The sequence below is a fragment of the Telopea speciosissima genome, chromosome 3 (genome assembly GCF_018873765.1).
Source record: "Telopea speciosissima isolate NSW1024214 ecotype Mountain lineage chromosome 3, Tspe_v1, whole genome shotgun sequence".
Taxonomy (NCBI): domain Eukaryota; kingdom Viridiplantae; phylum Streptophyta; class Magnoliopsida; order Proteales; family Proteaceae; genus Telopea; species Telopea speciosissima.
Window position 1 is genome coordinate 42,157,017 of NC_057918.1, and position 12,421 is coordinate 42,169,437.

General features: G+C 40.6%; 1 protein-coding gene across 1 annotated transcript in view; it reads left to right on the plus strand.

The window, feature by feature from the left end:
• Nucleotides 1-12,421, plus strand: part of LOC122655184 (endoribonuclease Dicer homolog 2) — a 168,160-nt gene that overhangs the window by 52,598 nt on the left and 103,141 nt on the right. Inside the window, exons 11-13 of the mRNA XM_043849399.1 lie at nt 3-195; nt 283-443; nt 984-1,202. Of these exons, the coding sequence (XP_043705334.1) occupies nt 3-195; nt 283-443; nt 984-1,202 (573 nt within the window). The remainder of the gene's footprint in view (nt 1-2; nt 196-282; nt 444-983; nt 1,203-12,421) is intronic.

Consider the following 12,421-nt stretch of genomic DNA (forward strand, 5'->3'; position numbering starts at 1 on the left):
AGGATGGTGAAAGATTTGAGATGTATAATATTTGTTGAACGGGTCATTACAGCAATTGTTCTTCAATGTTTGTTGAGCCAACTACCACAACTGAGCTTCTGGAAGACAGAGTACATGGCAGGGAATCAATCTGAATTGCATTCACAGATTAGGAAAAAACAGATTGAAATCGTTAACGCATTTAGGAAAGGCCTGGTATCTCTCTCTCTCTCTCTCTCTCTCTCTGTTTAGTTCTCTAATGCATTACATTCATCTAACAATGCTCGACTGCAACATTACTAGGTAAACATTATTGTAGCAACCCAAATTCTTGAAGAGGGATTAGATGTTCAAAGTTGCAACTTGGTTATCAGATTTGATCCCTCAAACACCGTTTGCAGTTTTATACAGTCACGTGGCCGTGCTAGAAAGCAGGGTTCAGATTATTTATTATTTGTCGAGAGGTAATATTCTACTCCATTCCCATTAAATCAGTTTACTCTTCCTTTTTAAATAAGTATAATGTGTTCTCAATTATTTTCTATTATACACAAAGTGTTCTTTCCATGTTCTGTTATTTGCATGAACATTTTTCCTTAGTGAACCAATAAACCATGTATTGTTTATTGTATGGAGATGTCAATTTCATCAAAACTCCAGCATTTGGAAGGTTATTGTTCTTCCTTGGAAGTTGGGAATTGTTTATGTTTTTGTTTGTAAGTCTTTTGTGAAACTCACATGTCAGTATATCATACATTTACGTGTTGATTCATCTCTATCGATGCTTGTGATTTCTTTTTTTTTGTGTGGTATTAATCCTTTTCATCAATAGTTCCTACAAAACATACCTGTGAATTTCCGAGGACATAAACTATGCACAATATGCAAGTCCTTTTCGAATGAAGATACAGTCTATAGAACCTATTATGTCATAGAAAAGACGTTACCTGTTGGAATTTGAATGTGAATTACTTTATTTATCTTCATTTTCTTCTTGTTTGTAGTGGGGATCATTCTACACTGTCAAGAGTTAAAAAATATCTAGCCTGTGGAGATATTATGCGAGAACAATCCCTACGGAACGCTTCTATTCCTTGTGCGCCTCTTGAAACTGAAATGTTTAAAGAGGAATTTTATCGCGTTGAATCTACTGGGGCAATTGTGACACTAAGCTCTAGTGTAGCTCTTGTTAACTTCTATTGCTCACGACTCCCTTCTGATGGGTTTGTTCCTTATACTCTCTTTCTGAAGGTTTTTTTTTTTTTTTTTTTTGTTGTTGTTAACTCTTTCTGAAGCTGTTAAAGTGGTATTTAAATTTCTGTTTGTTGTATGTTCTTACATTTTTGAATCCTACTCATCCTACATTTATCTGTGCATAGTTGTTAGGATGTCGACTAAGCGCCACCTTGGTGTCCAGTCACTTTTGAAAATTCAAGACATTCGATTGCCTTGTTGTTTTAGCATTTTTTTTAAAAAATTAAATGATTTATGTTGCTTTTCTAAATCATGCATTGTTTTATGTATATCATTATGGTACAGTGTGATACAATGAATCATAGTTAAAGCGTGTAAAAAAAAAAAAAAGAAAAGAATAAAAGAAGGGCTTTGATCAAAGTCTTTGGACATGAACCCTAACCCTAGAGTATCTGCGATTTCACTCTTCTTTGACTTAGGCGGGTAGATGATCCGCCAGAAGCGATTTGCCATTAATGATGCTGGATAAAAAATTCCAGCGAAGGAACTTGAAAAACACAACAAATGTAATCTAATAACTGAGAGAGATGGTTACCTAGAACTCACCTCCAAACGAATGCAATACTTGTGGATGATCCCTGTCGATTGCTCCTTCTACAATGGCCGTAACCCTAACTTGAAGATGAAAACTCTCTCTACTCTCCAATAATAAAATTCTATTTTGTTATGTAATCAAGGTTTCAGCCTTAGCCTTTTAAACAAAAGCCAATGATGCAGGTTACAATCTAACGGATATTATCATCCCAAGTGGTGTGATCCTAAAGGGTTGTCATTAAATTATCCTTGATTGCCCAAAGGAACAATCCTACAATGACGTAACCTGAAAACCCCCAATGTAGAAAACTTTCATTACATTTTCTCCCCCAAAGAACCAACATCCACAATTGACCTTGCATGCATGGAATTAAATCACAGCCATAAACCATAATCCATTGCACATAAAAAATTAGTGTCATAAACTCATAACCAGTGACTGTAATGTATGACCAAGTCACAATGACCTAGTCCTAAGCAGGATCTCAATAATTATACCCAACAGGTTCTAAGTTCAGACTTACAGTCAATAATAGAAACCAAAATCAGATCAGTTAGCACACCCATATAAGGATGTTCGATGTCGAGTCATCAGACTCAACAGTCTGTTGATGTCGAGTGGAGAAAGTAAAATGTCAACTGTTGTATCTGAGGAAGTCAACATTCAGAAGATTCTGTTTTACACTATCAAGATAGTCCTTGATGTCGAAGGATAAAAATTTGCAGAGCATTGGTGTCGAGGGAAGCCAGGAGAATGGTGACATTATTGTCTGAGGGACTCTACATTCACCACATTTTGCTCGATACTTTGAAGGTGTGTTTGATGTTGAATGAATAATTAGATATAGCTTCGACTCAGGGGCTTTTGATGTTGACACCGAGGCCACGAAAGACTTTTCACTGTAACTCATTGTTGGCTATTTAAAGGATCTTAAGGGCCAATTCTTGAGAGGAAAAAATCTTTAAACAGAAGAAGAAAAGAAGAGAAAGAAGAGTGCTCTTGCATTAATTCACTTCACCTACCATTCTTGAGCTACTTATTGTCACATTGAAGGCTTGGAGAAACGTAATTGAGCTTTTATGAGAACTTAGAGAAGGTTTTCCAAAAGAAGAGAAGAGAGGGAAAGGAAGGGTCCTAGAAGCAAGTGTCCACTTGAAGATTCAAGTTTCTCACTTCAAAGAGTTAGTTGAAGATTCTGGTGACCATTGAAGTAAAGATTAGTGACTCAATGCTCCTCCGTGTACCAATAATCGAAATATAGCAACGGCTGTAAGGGTTTCTACCTTGTAGCTGTTTCAGTTGTGTTCTTGTACACCATATGTGCTAGACCTAGGTTTAGTACTGTTGAATACCTAGGCAAGTTTGTGCTACATTGTACTGACAATCATCTATAAGCCCATTGTTTTTTCACCAGGGTGTTCAATGGGTGTTGGACACGGGGCTTGTTACTCCTTGGTAGTTGTAGCTATCTAAACTTTGGCATTGTAGCCAAGGTTTAGAGTATCAGTTTCGTGTATCGTATCAATGGCATGATTTTGAGATGAATATCGTATTGAACATATGCGAGATACGCTCAAAATATGCATGGAAATGGTCAAGATAAACAGAAATACACTTTTGGAGCATAAAACAGTATAACTAAGCACTATGTAACATGTATCATGCATAAAACAGTATAACTAAGCAATATGTAACATGTATCATACATAAACACTAAAATGGAGAACAATGTATAACGAGACTGAATTAAATTGAAATTGTTATAAATGATGAGGTTTCTTACATGTAGTAATACTCTATTTCCATGAAGAGTGTCGTGTTAGTTTAAACTCAAATCTAAAAGGGTTTTTAGGAATTGGAGCGGCTAGGATGATGTTGTGCAGCAACTGAACATAAGCACATTACTGACCCTAGTTGCATAACTGAGACAATTACGGGGTTTGCGTGTATCAACCCAAATGTACTCCGATTATGCTCACAACCACTTGAAGATGCCATTAGGGATACTACCCGAATTGCAATCGTCTTTAACTGTGGAGTATTGCCCCATAGTTGATCCACCAACCAGTTGCACAATGATCATTCTAATATTAAGAGTTTGAAACCTTCGGGATAATATTAAAAGTTTGAAACAAATTTCAAATAACAGAATAAATTATTAAACATAATTTGCTAGGGCATTGTGTTATTTTAGCATGGATAGCCATTTGATCGGCAAATCCACCAGAGACCTCCCGAAAGTACTTTACCTAGAGAGGTATTAAAACATTAGTTAGCCACTCAAATTGTTCTTTGGTACAATCTATGTCTAAATCTATTAAACATTAAACAATGCATTACTAACATCATCATGGCAGCTGTGGTTTTTGTAACATCTGGCTCCAATCTATTGACAACTCTACTAGGTCTTCCAGTAAATCTTGTTGGTACACTATATTACTATTATATTGAATCTCCGGATTTAAATAATATGCTGCACATGGGTTGTAATTGATGTTTAGGATACTAATAAGTAAATAGTAAGTGTTCAAACCTTAGTCATCTACATAAGGTTGAGTTATAAGATTACCTACCTGATGAATGTCGTGAACCAACATCTTTTCCCATTGGTCTTCTATAATTATTATAAACTTCTTATTTGACATTGGGTACTCGTCATATATCTTCTTGTTAACTATTTCCATGCCAATCATCATCTTACCCATGGTTTGATCTTTATCCCCATCAACCTCTCTAAGAAGACAAATAGTGGCATCATAATCATAAAAAGTTGGTGCACCCTTTTCCAAAACGTTATGGAGATCACAAGGTTTTGAACATTTCTCCCAATTTCAGACCTTGTGTAATTACTAGTCAACCAGTTGGAAGAGGTGAACATCTTAAGCAGACATTCCTTACAGGAATGGAGGCTATCAATTACAATATAATTTGTGGCAAATCTTGTGGCTACATGCCTCACTAAATCCCCTCTCATCTGACTCCTCATCAATGCCAAAATTGTGATTCTAAATAAAGTTGGGTGATCTTCCTTGCATCAACAACCACCTTCTGGACCTTGGGCATATCTCCTATGTCCTTGATCACCAAATCCATTCAATGGGCTGCACATGGTGTGCAAAATAGATGCCTCATCTTCAACATAAGCATATGACAGACCTTTTTGAAAATTTCTGTATTGTTAATCACTATCTAGATGACATTATCTTCCCTTATCTCCTCCACAACCTCATCTATTAACTTATATAAGTAATTTGCATCCTTGACATCACTAGATGCCTTGCTAGGCTTGTGGAAGATCGTCCGGCCGTCACTATATATAACGAAGTTGATGATGGACAATCATGTCATCACATCAACTCCGCTAAGTTACATCATTTTATGTATATACTTAAGGTGCATCACACGAACTTTAAAATTAATAAATTACAATCCATCAGAAAACCAACCCTCTCTACAATTGACATTGCCAGCATGGAATTTGTAACAATAAAGCAATTAATAAACCAGAGATAAAGAAGGAGATGAAGAAGAAGAATAGAATCAGGAGACGATGGGAGAAACTGCAAAGAGAAGTTGCAGACTTCCTTGGTTGTCTCTCCCCCTCTCAACTGTATTATTTAAAGAGAAAGATTACATCACATGGAAGAGAAACCTTCCTAAACTAAATTAAACAGAAATAAAAACTTAGCTAAAATAGAAACCTAAGAGAAATATAAAGTTTAGGAAATAGAAGGTGAGGTGTAAAGTGTACATGACACATATGTACCCCCACAGTACATATGGGTCATGTAACCCCAATGTGGTGACTTTAACACTCCCCCTCAAGCTGGAGCATACAAATCACGCATGCCCAGCTTGAAACATCCATTCCGGATCCATAGGAGTATCAACTGGTGTGGCTGGTAGTAGACCTGTATCAAACAAGAGATCAAGAACATACTTCCTCTGAGACAGGTTTATTCCTTTCTTACTTTGATGAACCTCAATACCAAGAAAATACCGGAGAAAACCCAAATCCTTCATTTGAAAATGCTAATGAAGATAGGCTTTCACCTCATTAATACAAGTAGCATCATTACCGGATATAATGATATCATCCACATAAACAACAAGAACCACAACTTTGGAGTCCTGTCGGCGAACAAATACAAAGTGGTTTGAATAGCACTGTGAGAAACCACAACGAGTAATAATAGAGCTGAACTTATCAAACCAAACATGTGGGAACTGTTTCAGCCCATAGATAGCCTTATGAAGTTTGCAAACCTTACCCGAAAGCTCCCCCTGAGCAACATACCCTGGAGGTTGCTCCATATAAACCTCTTCCTGAAGATCACCATATAAAAAAGCATTCTTAACGTCTAGCTGGTAGAGCGGCCAATTAAGATTAACTGCCAAAGAAATGAGAACACGAACAGAATTCAACATGGCAACAGGGAAAAAGTCTCAAAATAGTCCACACCATATGTCTGAGTATAGCACTTAGTGACCAACCGTGCCTTTAGGTGCTCAACCAAACCATCTGGGTTATATTTAGTGGTGTAAACCCAACGACAACGCACAACATCCTTACCAGGAGGTAAATCCACAAGAGTCCATGTTGCACATGCTAACAAAGCATCCATCTCAGTATCCATAGCTACCTTCCACCCAAAATGAGATAAGGCCTCATGATGGGACTTCGGAACAACATCAACAGATAAGGAAGAGGTAAAGGAACGGTAGTGGGAAGGGAGATGAGAAACGAAAACAAAACGGGCAATAGGATAAGCAGGGACAGATTTCTGAGTACAAGAACGTGTACCTTTCCGTTGGGCGATTGGAAAGTCAGGAGGATCTGCACAACAAGGAGCCAGATTGGTAGAGGACTGAAGAGGAACAGCAGTGGAGGATGGCACAGTAGTTGGAAGCTGCTGGTGCTGCCTGCGCTGGTACACTTGCAGTGGAGGGGCAGATGTAATAGGAGTAGGAATCGGAAGAGGTGGGGCAGGGGTAGGATCTGCAGGAAAAGTTAGAGGCAATGTAGAGGAAGAATAATGCGTAGTGCTTTCAAAAAAGGTAACATCAGCACTTACAAACTGCCGATTAGAATTAGGGTCATAAAACCTATACCCCTTTTGAGTCCGAGAATTACCAAAAAAAATACATTTAGTGGCACGAGGAGATAGTTTGTCAACACCAGGCTGCAAATTATGTACAAAGCAAACACAACCAAAAATACGAGGTGGAAGACTAAATATGGGTGTTCCTCCTCTAAGGTTTGTTGGACCATTGTCCCTGTCACCTCCTCATTCAGCAATATACCTCCTTCGGTCCCAAGCCTTTCAATTTTTCTGATTTGTGGACCTCCCACCCTCTTTACCTCCCAACCATCCTCAATGCCTTGAACTCTCCCGTCTCTTGCCCCTCCCTTCCCCTCATTCCCTTCGCCAAAAAGCTCTGCCTCACCAAATCTGCCCTCAAAAGCTGGAATTCCTCCACCTCTGGTAATATCTCTTCCCGCGTCTCCTCTTGTTGATTTGATCTTGCTAGTGTCCAATCCCGCCTCCAATAGGACCCGCTCAACCCTTTACTAGCTAAGGAGGAGAAGAAGCTTTCTAAGGAGCTCTCTTCCCTTTCCTCTCAAGAAGAAAGTTACTTTCGCTAAAAATCCCGTATTAAGTAGCTTGAGCTTGGTGACTCAAACTGGGCTTACTTCCATCGCTCTTTAAAAGCCATATTGAACTCAAATTCCATCACCTTGCTCATTACTCGAGACGGGACTCCGCTCTCCACTGTCCTCGACATCAAGTCTGAAGCTATCTCTTTTTTCTCCTCCCTCTTCAATCCCCCCCCCTTCCCTCTTGACTCATCAACAAATTTGTCCCCGCTCCCTTGGTTAATTCTCTCTTAGCCATCCCCTTGGATGACGAAATCCAATAAGGCCCCTGGCCCCGATGGTTTCAGCATGGGTTTCTTCTCCAGCTGTTGGGATTCCATTAAAGAAGATTTGATTAAAGCTATCCGCAGCTTCTTCTTTAACCCCAGCATAGTTGTTACAGCGCCTAGGCGAATCAAGATGGCCGAGGGGGTTAAAAAACAAGGCGACACCAACAAGGCGACAAGGAGTCGCCTAAGCGACCAAGGTGATACCAGAAATCAAGGCGCTTGGACGCCAAAGCGTCGCCAAGGCGATGCCTTGACAACTATGAACCCCAGCCAGCTTGCTCAGATCAATCAGACTTTTCTGTGCCTCATCCCTAAAAAAGATGGAGCTTACTCCCTATCTAACTTCAGGCCTATTTCTCTCTGCAATCTAATCTACAAGTTCATTGCCAAGATCCTTTCCAATAAAATTCAGCTTGTCATCCCCTCTTTAGTGAGCGCTAGTCAATTTGCTTTTATTTCTGGCAGAAGCATTGCAGACAACATCATCCTTTACTCTGAGATTGTGCGTGGCTTCGACCATAAATCCCACTCGCCCTCTACCCTTACGAAGATAGACCTTCACAAATCCTTTGATTCCCTTCACTAGGATTTCATTTGTGGCGTGCTTTCCCAAATGGGCTTCCCCCCCACTTTTATCCGCTGGATCCATTCTTATATCTCCTCCCCCTCCATCTCTGTTATCGTCAATGGCTCCCCTGCTGGCTTTTACAGATCAAAAGTTGGCATTCGCCAAGGCTGTCCCCTCTCTCCTTTCCTATTCTCCCTCACTCTGGAAGTCCGTTCGAGGAGCATCCAAGCAAAAACTGACCTCCATCTAATCTCCCCTATTCCCAAATGTAAGCACCTCAACCTAACCCATCTTGCCTTTGCTGACGATCTGATGATCTTCTTCAAAGCTTCCCCCTCCTCTATCTCCGCCATCATGTCCTCCCTCCACCTGTTCGAGACCCTCTCTGGTCTTCGCATCAACCTTCTTAAATTTGAGCTCTTTCTCTCTGGGATCTCTGATTTTGACAAAGATACCCTCTTGCACCTAACTGGCTTCTCCCTTGGCTCCCTCCCATTGAAATACCTGGGTCTCCCCCTCATTATTGCTCGTCTCTCGAGTCACCACTGTACCCCTATGCTTGACAACATCCGCAAGCGTCTCCAGCTATGGAAAGGTAAGCCTCTCTCCTATGCTGGTAGGCTTGAATGCATCAAGTCGGTCCTTCAATCTTCTTACATTTATTGGTGTGGGATCTATGGCCTTCCTAAAACTACCATTAAAGCTATGGAAAACCTCTTCTATGATTTCCTCTTTAAAGGGAAGGAAACCTCTAAATTCCTTCATCCCCTTAGCTGGAAGTCCATCTGTCTCCTAAAATTTGAAGGAGGCCTAGGCATTCGTTGTATTCGCGACTCCAATACTGCGAGAATTCTGAAGCTTATCTAAAAATCTCCTCTAAGCATGACTCCATTTGGGTTCATTGGATCTACTCCCATATCCTAAAGAATGATTCCATTTGGACAGTCCCCATTCCTGCTGATTCCTCCTTGGTTTGGCGCAAAATCTCCTCGTCCATCCCCGTGCCCTCCAAGCAACCTCCTCTATTGCCGATGGTTCCTCCATCTCCCTTTGGCTCGATCCCTATCACCCTCAAGGGGTCCTCTATAATCTGCTTGGGGCTAGATTGATCTGCTCCTCCGGCATCCCTAAGTCTTCCCCCTCTCCTCCATAATATCCCAAGGTTCCTAGTCCCCCTTATCTCCATTCTCTCCTAGATCTGGTCCTCCCTTCCCCCTTCTCCCTTTGCCCCCCTTCTCATGCGGACAAGGTTGTTTGTCTCCCATCCCCCAATGGCCTTTTTAGTTTCAGCTCTGTCTGGAACTTTGTTAGACCCCAAGCCCCTACGGTCCTTTGGTACAATCTTGTATGGTTCAAAGGTCATATCCCCCGCCATAGCTTCACAACCTGGAGAACCTTCACCATTGCCTTCCCACCCAAACTTTTCTCCTCCACCGTAGTATCCCTATCTCCCCGTCCTATACCTTCTGTTGGAACGGATTTGAAGACACTTACCGCCTTTTCTTTGCTTGTCCCTTTTCCTCTACAATCTCGAAAAAAAGTCCTTTATCTGGCCTCGTAGCAGGAGACCCCTCCCCTTTGCTAGAGAGTGTCTTTGGATGCTCATGACATACCCTGGCTGCTCTATCTGTGATACGATTGGAAAGTTAGTGTTTGGCGCTGCTCTTTATCACATTTGGATGGAGAGGAACCTTAGGAGATGGGCTTCCAACTCTATGTCTTTCGACTTAATTTGGAAAGCCATCTCCTTTGATGTCTCCACGAAGCTCAGCTTTCTACCTCACAAGCCCATTTTTGACTCCCCAAGGAATAGGCATATTGTTATCTCTTGAGGATTAGATGTTTATATTTTACATCCCCCCACTTAGTTGGTCTGGGGTTGTTTTCTCCACCCCCCCTCTCTTCCCTCTGTGTATTCCCCCTCCCCCCTTTCTCCCCTCCCCTTCTCTGGCTTTGGTAATATATTTTTCTACTTACCAAAAAAAAAGGGTGTGTTTGGATGTAAAAAAGAAGAAGGGACCTGATTGTCTAAAACCGACGAGGGCATACAATTAATAAGAAAACATGCAGTAAGGACTGCATCTCACTAAATTTTTTTTGGAACGTGCATGTGAAGTATAATGGACCTGGCAACTTCTAACAAATGTCTATTTTTCCTTTCGGCAACCCCATTTTGTTGGGGAATATATGAACGACTTGTTCGATGAATCATGCCTTTGGATAAACAAAAGTCAGAGATGTCACGTACAGTAAACTCAAGGGCATTATTAGAATGAAAAGCTTTAATAGAAGCATCAAATTGGGTTTTTATTTCATTATAAAAATTGTGAAACACTGAAAGAAATTGTGACCGATCCTTTAACAAATAGACCCAAGTTAACCGAGAATGGTCATCAACAAAACTAACAAAATAAGAAAATCCTAACCTATTTTTGATACGACAAGGATCCCAAATGTCAGAATGGACCAAAGAAAATAAAGACGAGCTACAGGCAACACTACGAGTAGGAAACGAAGAGCGATGATGCTTCCCAAATTCACATACTTCACACTCAAAATGGGATAGAGAACGACAACTTGGAACCATCAACTGAAGCTTGGACAAGGAGGGATGTCCAAGACGAAAATGCCATTAAAGAGGAGATACACTAGCAGAGACATCAACAGCAGTAGAAGGACCAGTGCCATCCAAATAGTATAGTCCGGACTCCCATAATGTGTTAGGTCAGCAATACCCCTGACTTAGCCTAGAGTGGGTAAACTATCACATAGGCCCAATAAAGTTAGTATGTATTAATAAAGCCCAAAACCCAACAATCTCCCATTTGGGCAAAATTAATATGCGTATCTTTATTGGAATTGGCGCGAGTTCCATTCTCCACTCAAATTACTTTGATTCTATTAATACCCACTTGTGTCGAACGACAGCAAAAGACATGCCTCAACAGATGGCATACAACTTTCTGTCATCACAACCGCAAATGATCTATTAACGCGAACTGCTTTGGGTATATGTATGAACAAGGAAACAAGAGCATAACAAGTGATCAGCAAGTAAATGCTCTTTCCTTGTAGGTCCTCTACCTTGAAAATCCTCACAGGTAGTCCACTTTGACATTAACTCATACTTGGGCTAAACCGCCATGAACTCGAGTTAATACCATACTTTGGCTTACCGCCCATAGCTTATCAGCCATTTTAGAATCTTTGGCTAAATACCGCCTATGGCTAATCACCATTTTAGTATCTTTGGCTAAATACCACCATTATAGAATCCTTGGCTAAATACCGCCATTTTATGAGACATGTCATGTAAGAATGTATAATGAAATCATAACCAACAAATGTATCAAGATGGCAGGGAATACAGAAACCACTAGTTAAATAAAAAAAGAAGAACTCAAATAATAGTCGAAAGGGGAATAACAAACTCCCACTAAACCGGCATATCAGAAACATAATAGTCAAACTGTAACACAGACTCCCACTAAACCTTGGGGAATCACACTGCCATTACCCAAACAAGCATGATAACTAATATGCTGTTCTATATCTCCATGAATCTAGGAACTTTTGCTCGCATTGTATTATTTGGTCTCCAGAAACATGACCTCTGAAAAACTCCATTGAAAGGAGCCTTAGGGAAGGGTTCAGCCACCATCTGCTCAGTAGGGATGTATACAACATCAATCTCTCCCTTAGTTACCTTCTCTCTGACTTATCCCTATATGCTTTGAGTTGTTTGACCTTTTGTTGTTCTTTGAGAAGATTACTGCAGATTTCTGCCCGCACCATAGCCTCAAGGGTTTAGAGATAGAGTCAACAACCTTCAGTTCTGCAGTGAAAAAGCTTAACCAAACTACCCGCTTGGTCGCCTCAAAATCGCCACAACCCTACTTGTATGGTAGATAAGGCTATAATCGTCTATAACCGTCTGTAATTGTCTGCTGGACACCTTTCCAAAAGGACTCCTCCACCCATCAAGTAGACACAACCAGAAGTTGACTTCATGTCATCAGTACAACCACTGAAGTTTGAATCTGAGTATCCGACCACTTCAAGTCTGTCAACTCTAGTAGACTAGCCTGAAATCCCTGGTACTCAGTAGGTACCGCACTACCTTCTTAGCTGTAGTCCAATGACCCACTCCTGCTTCG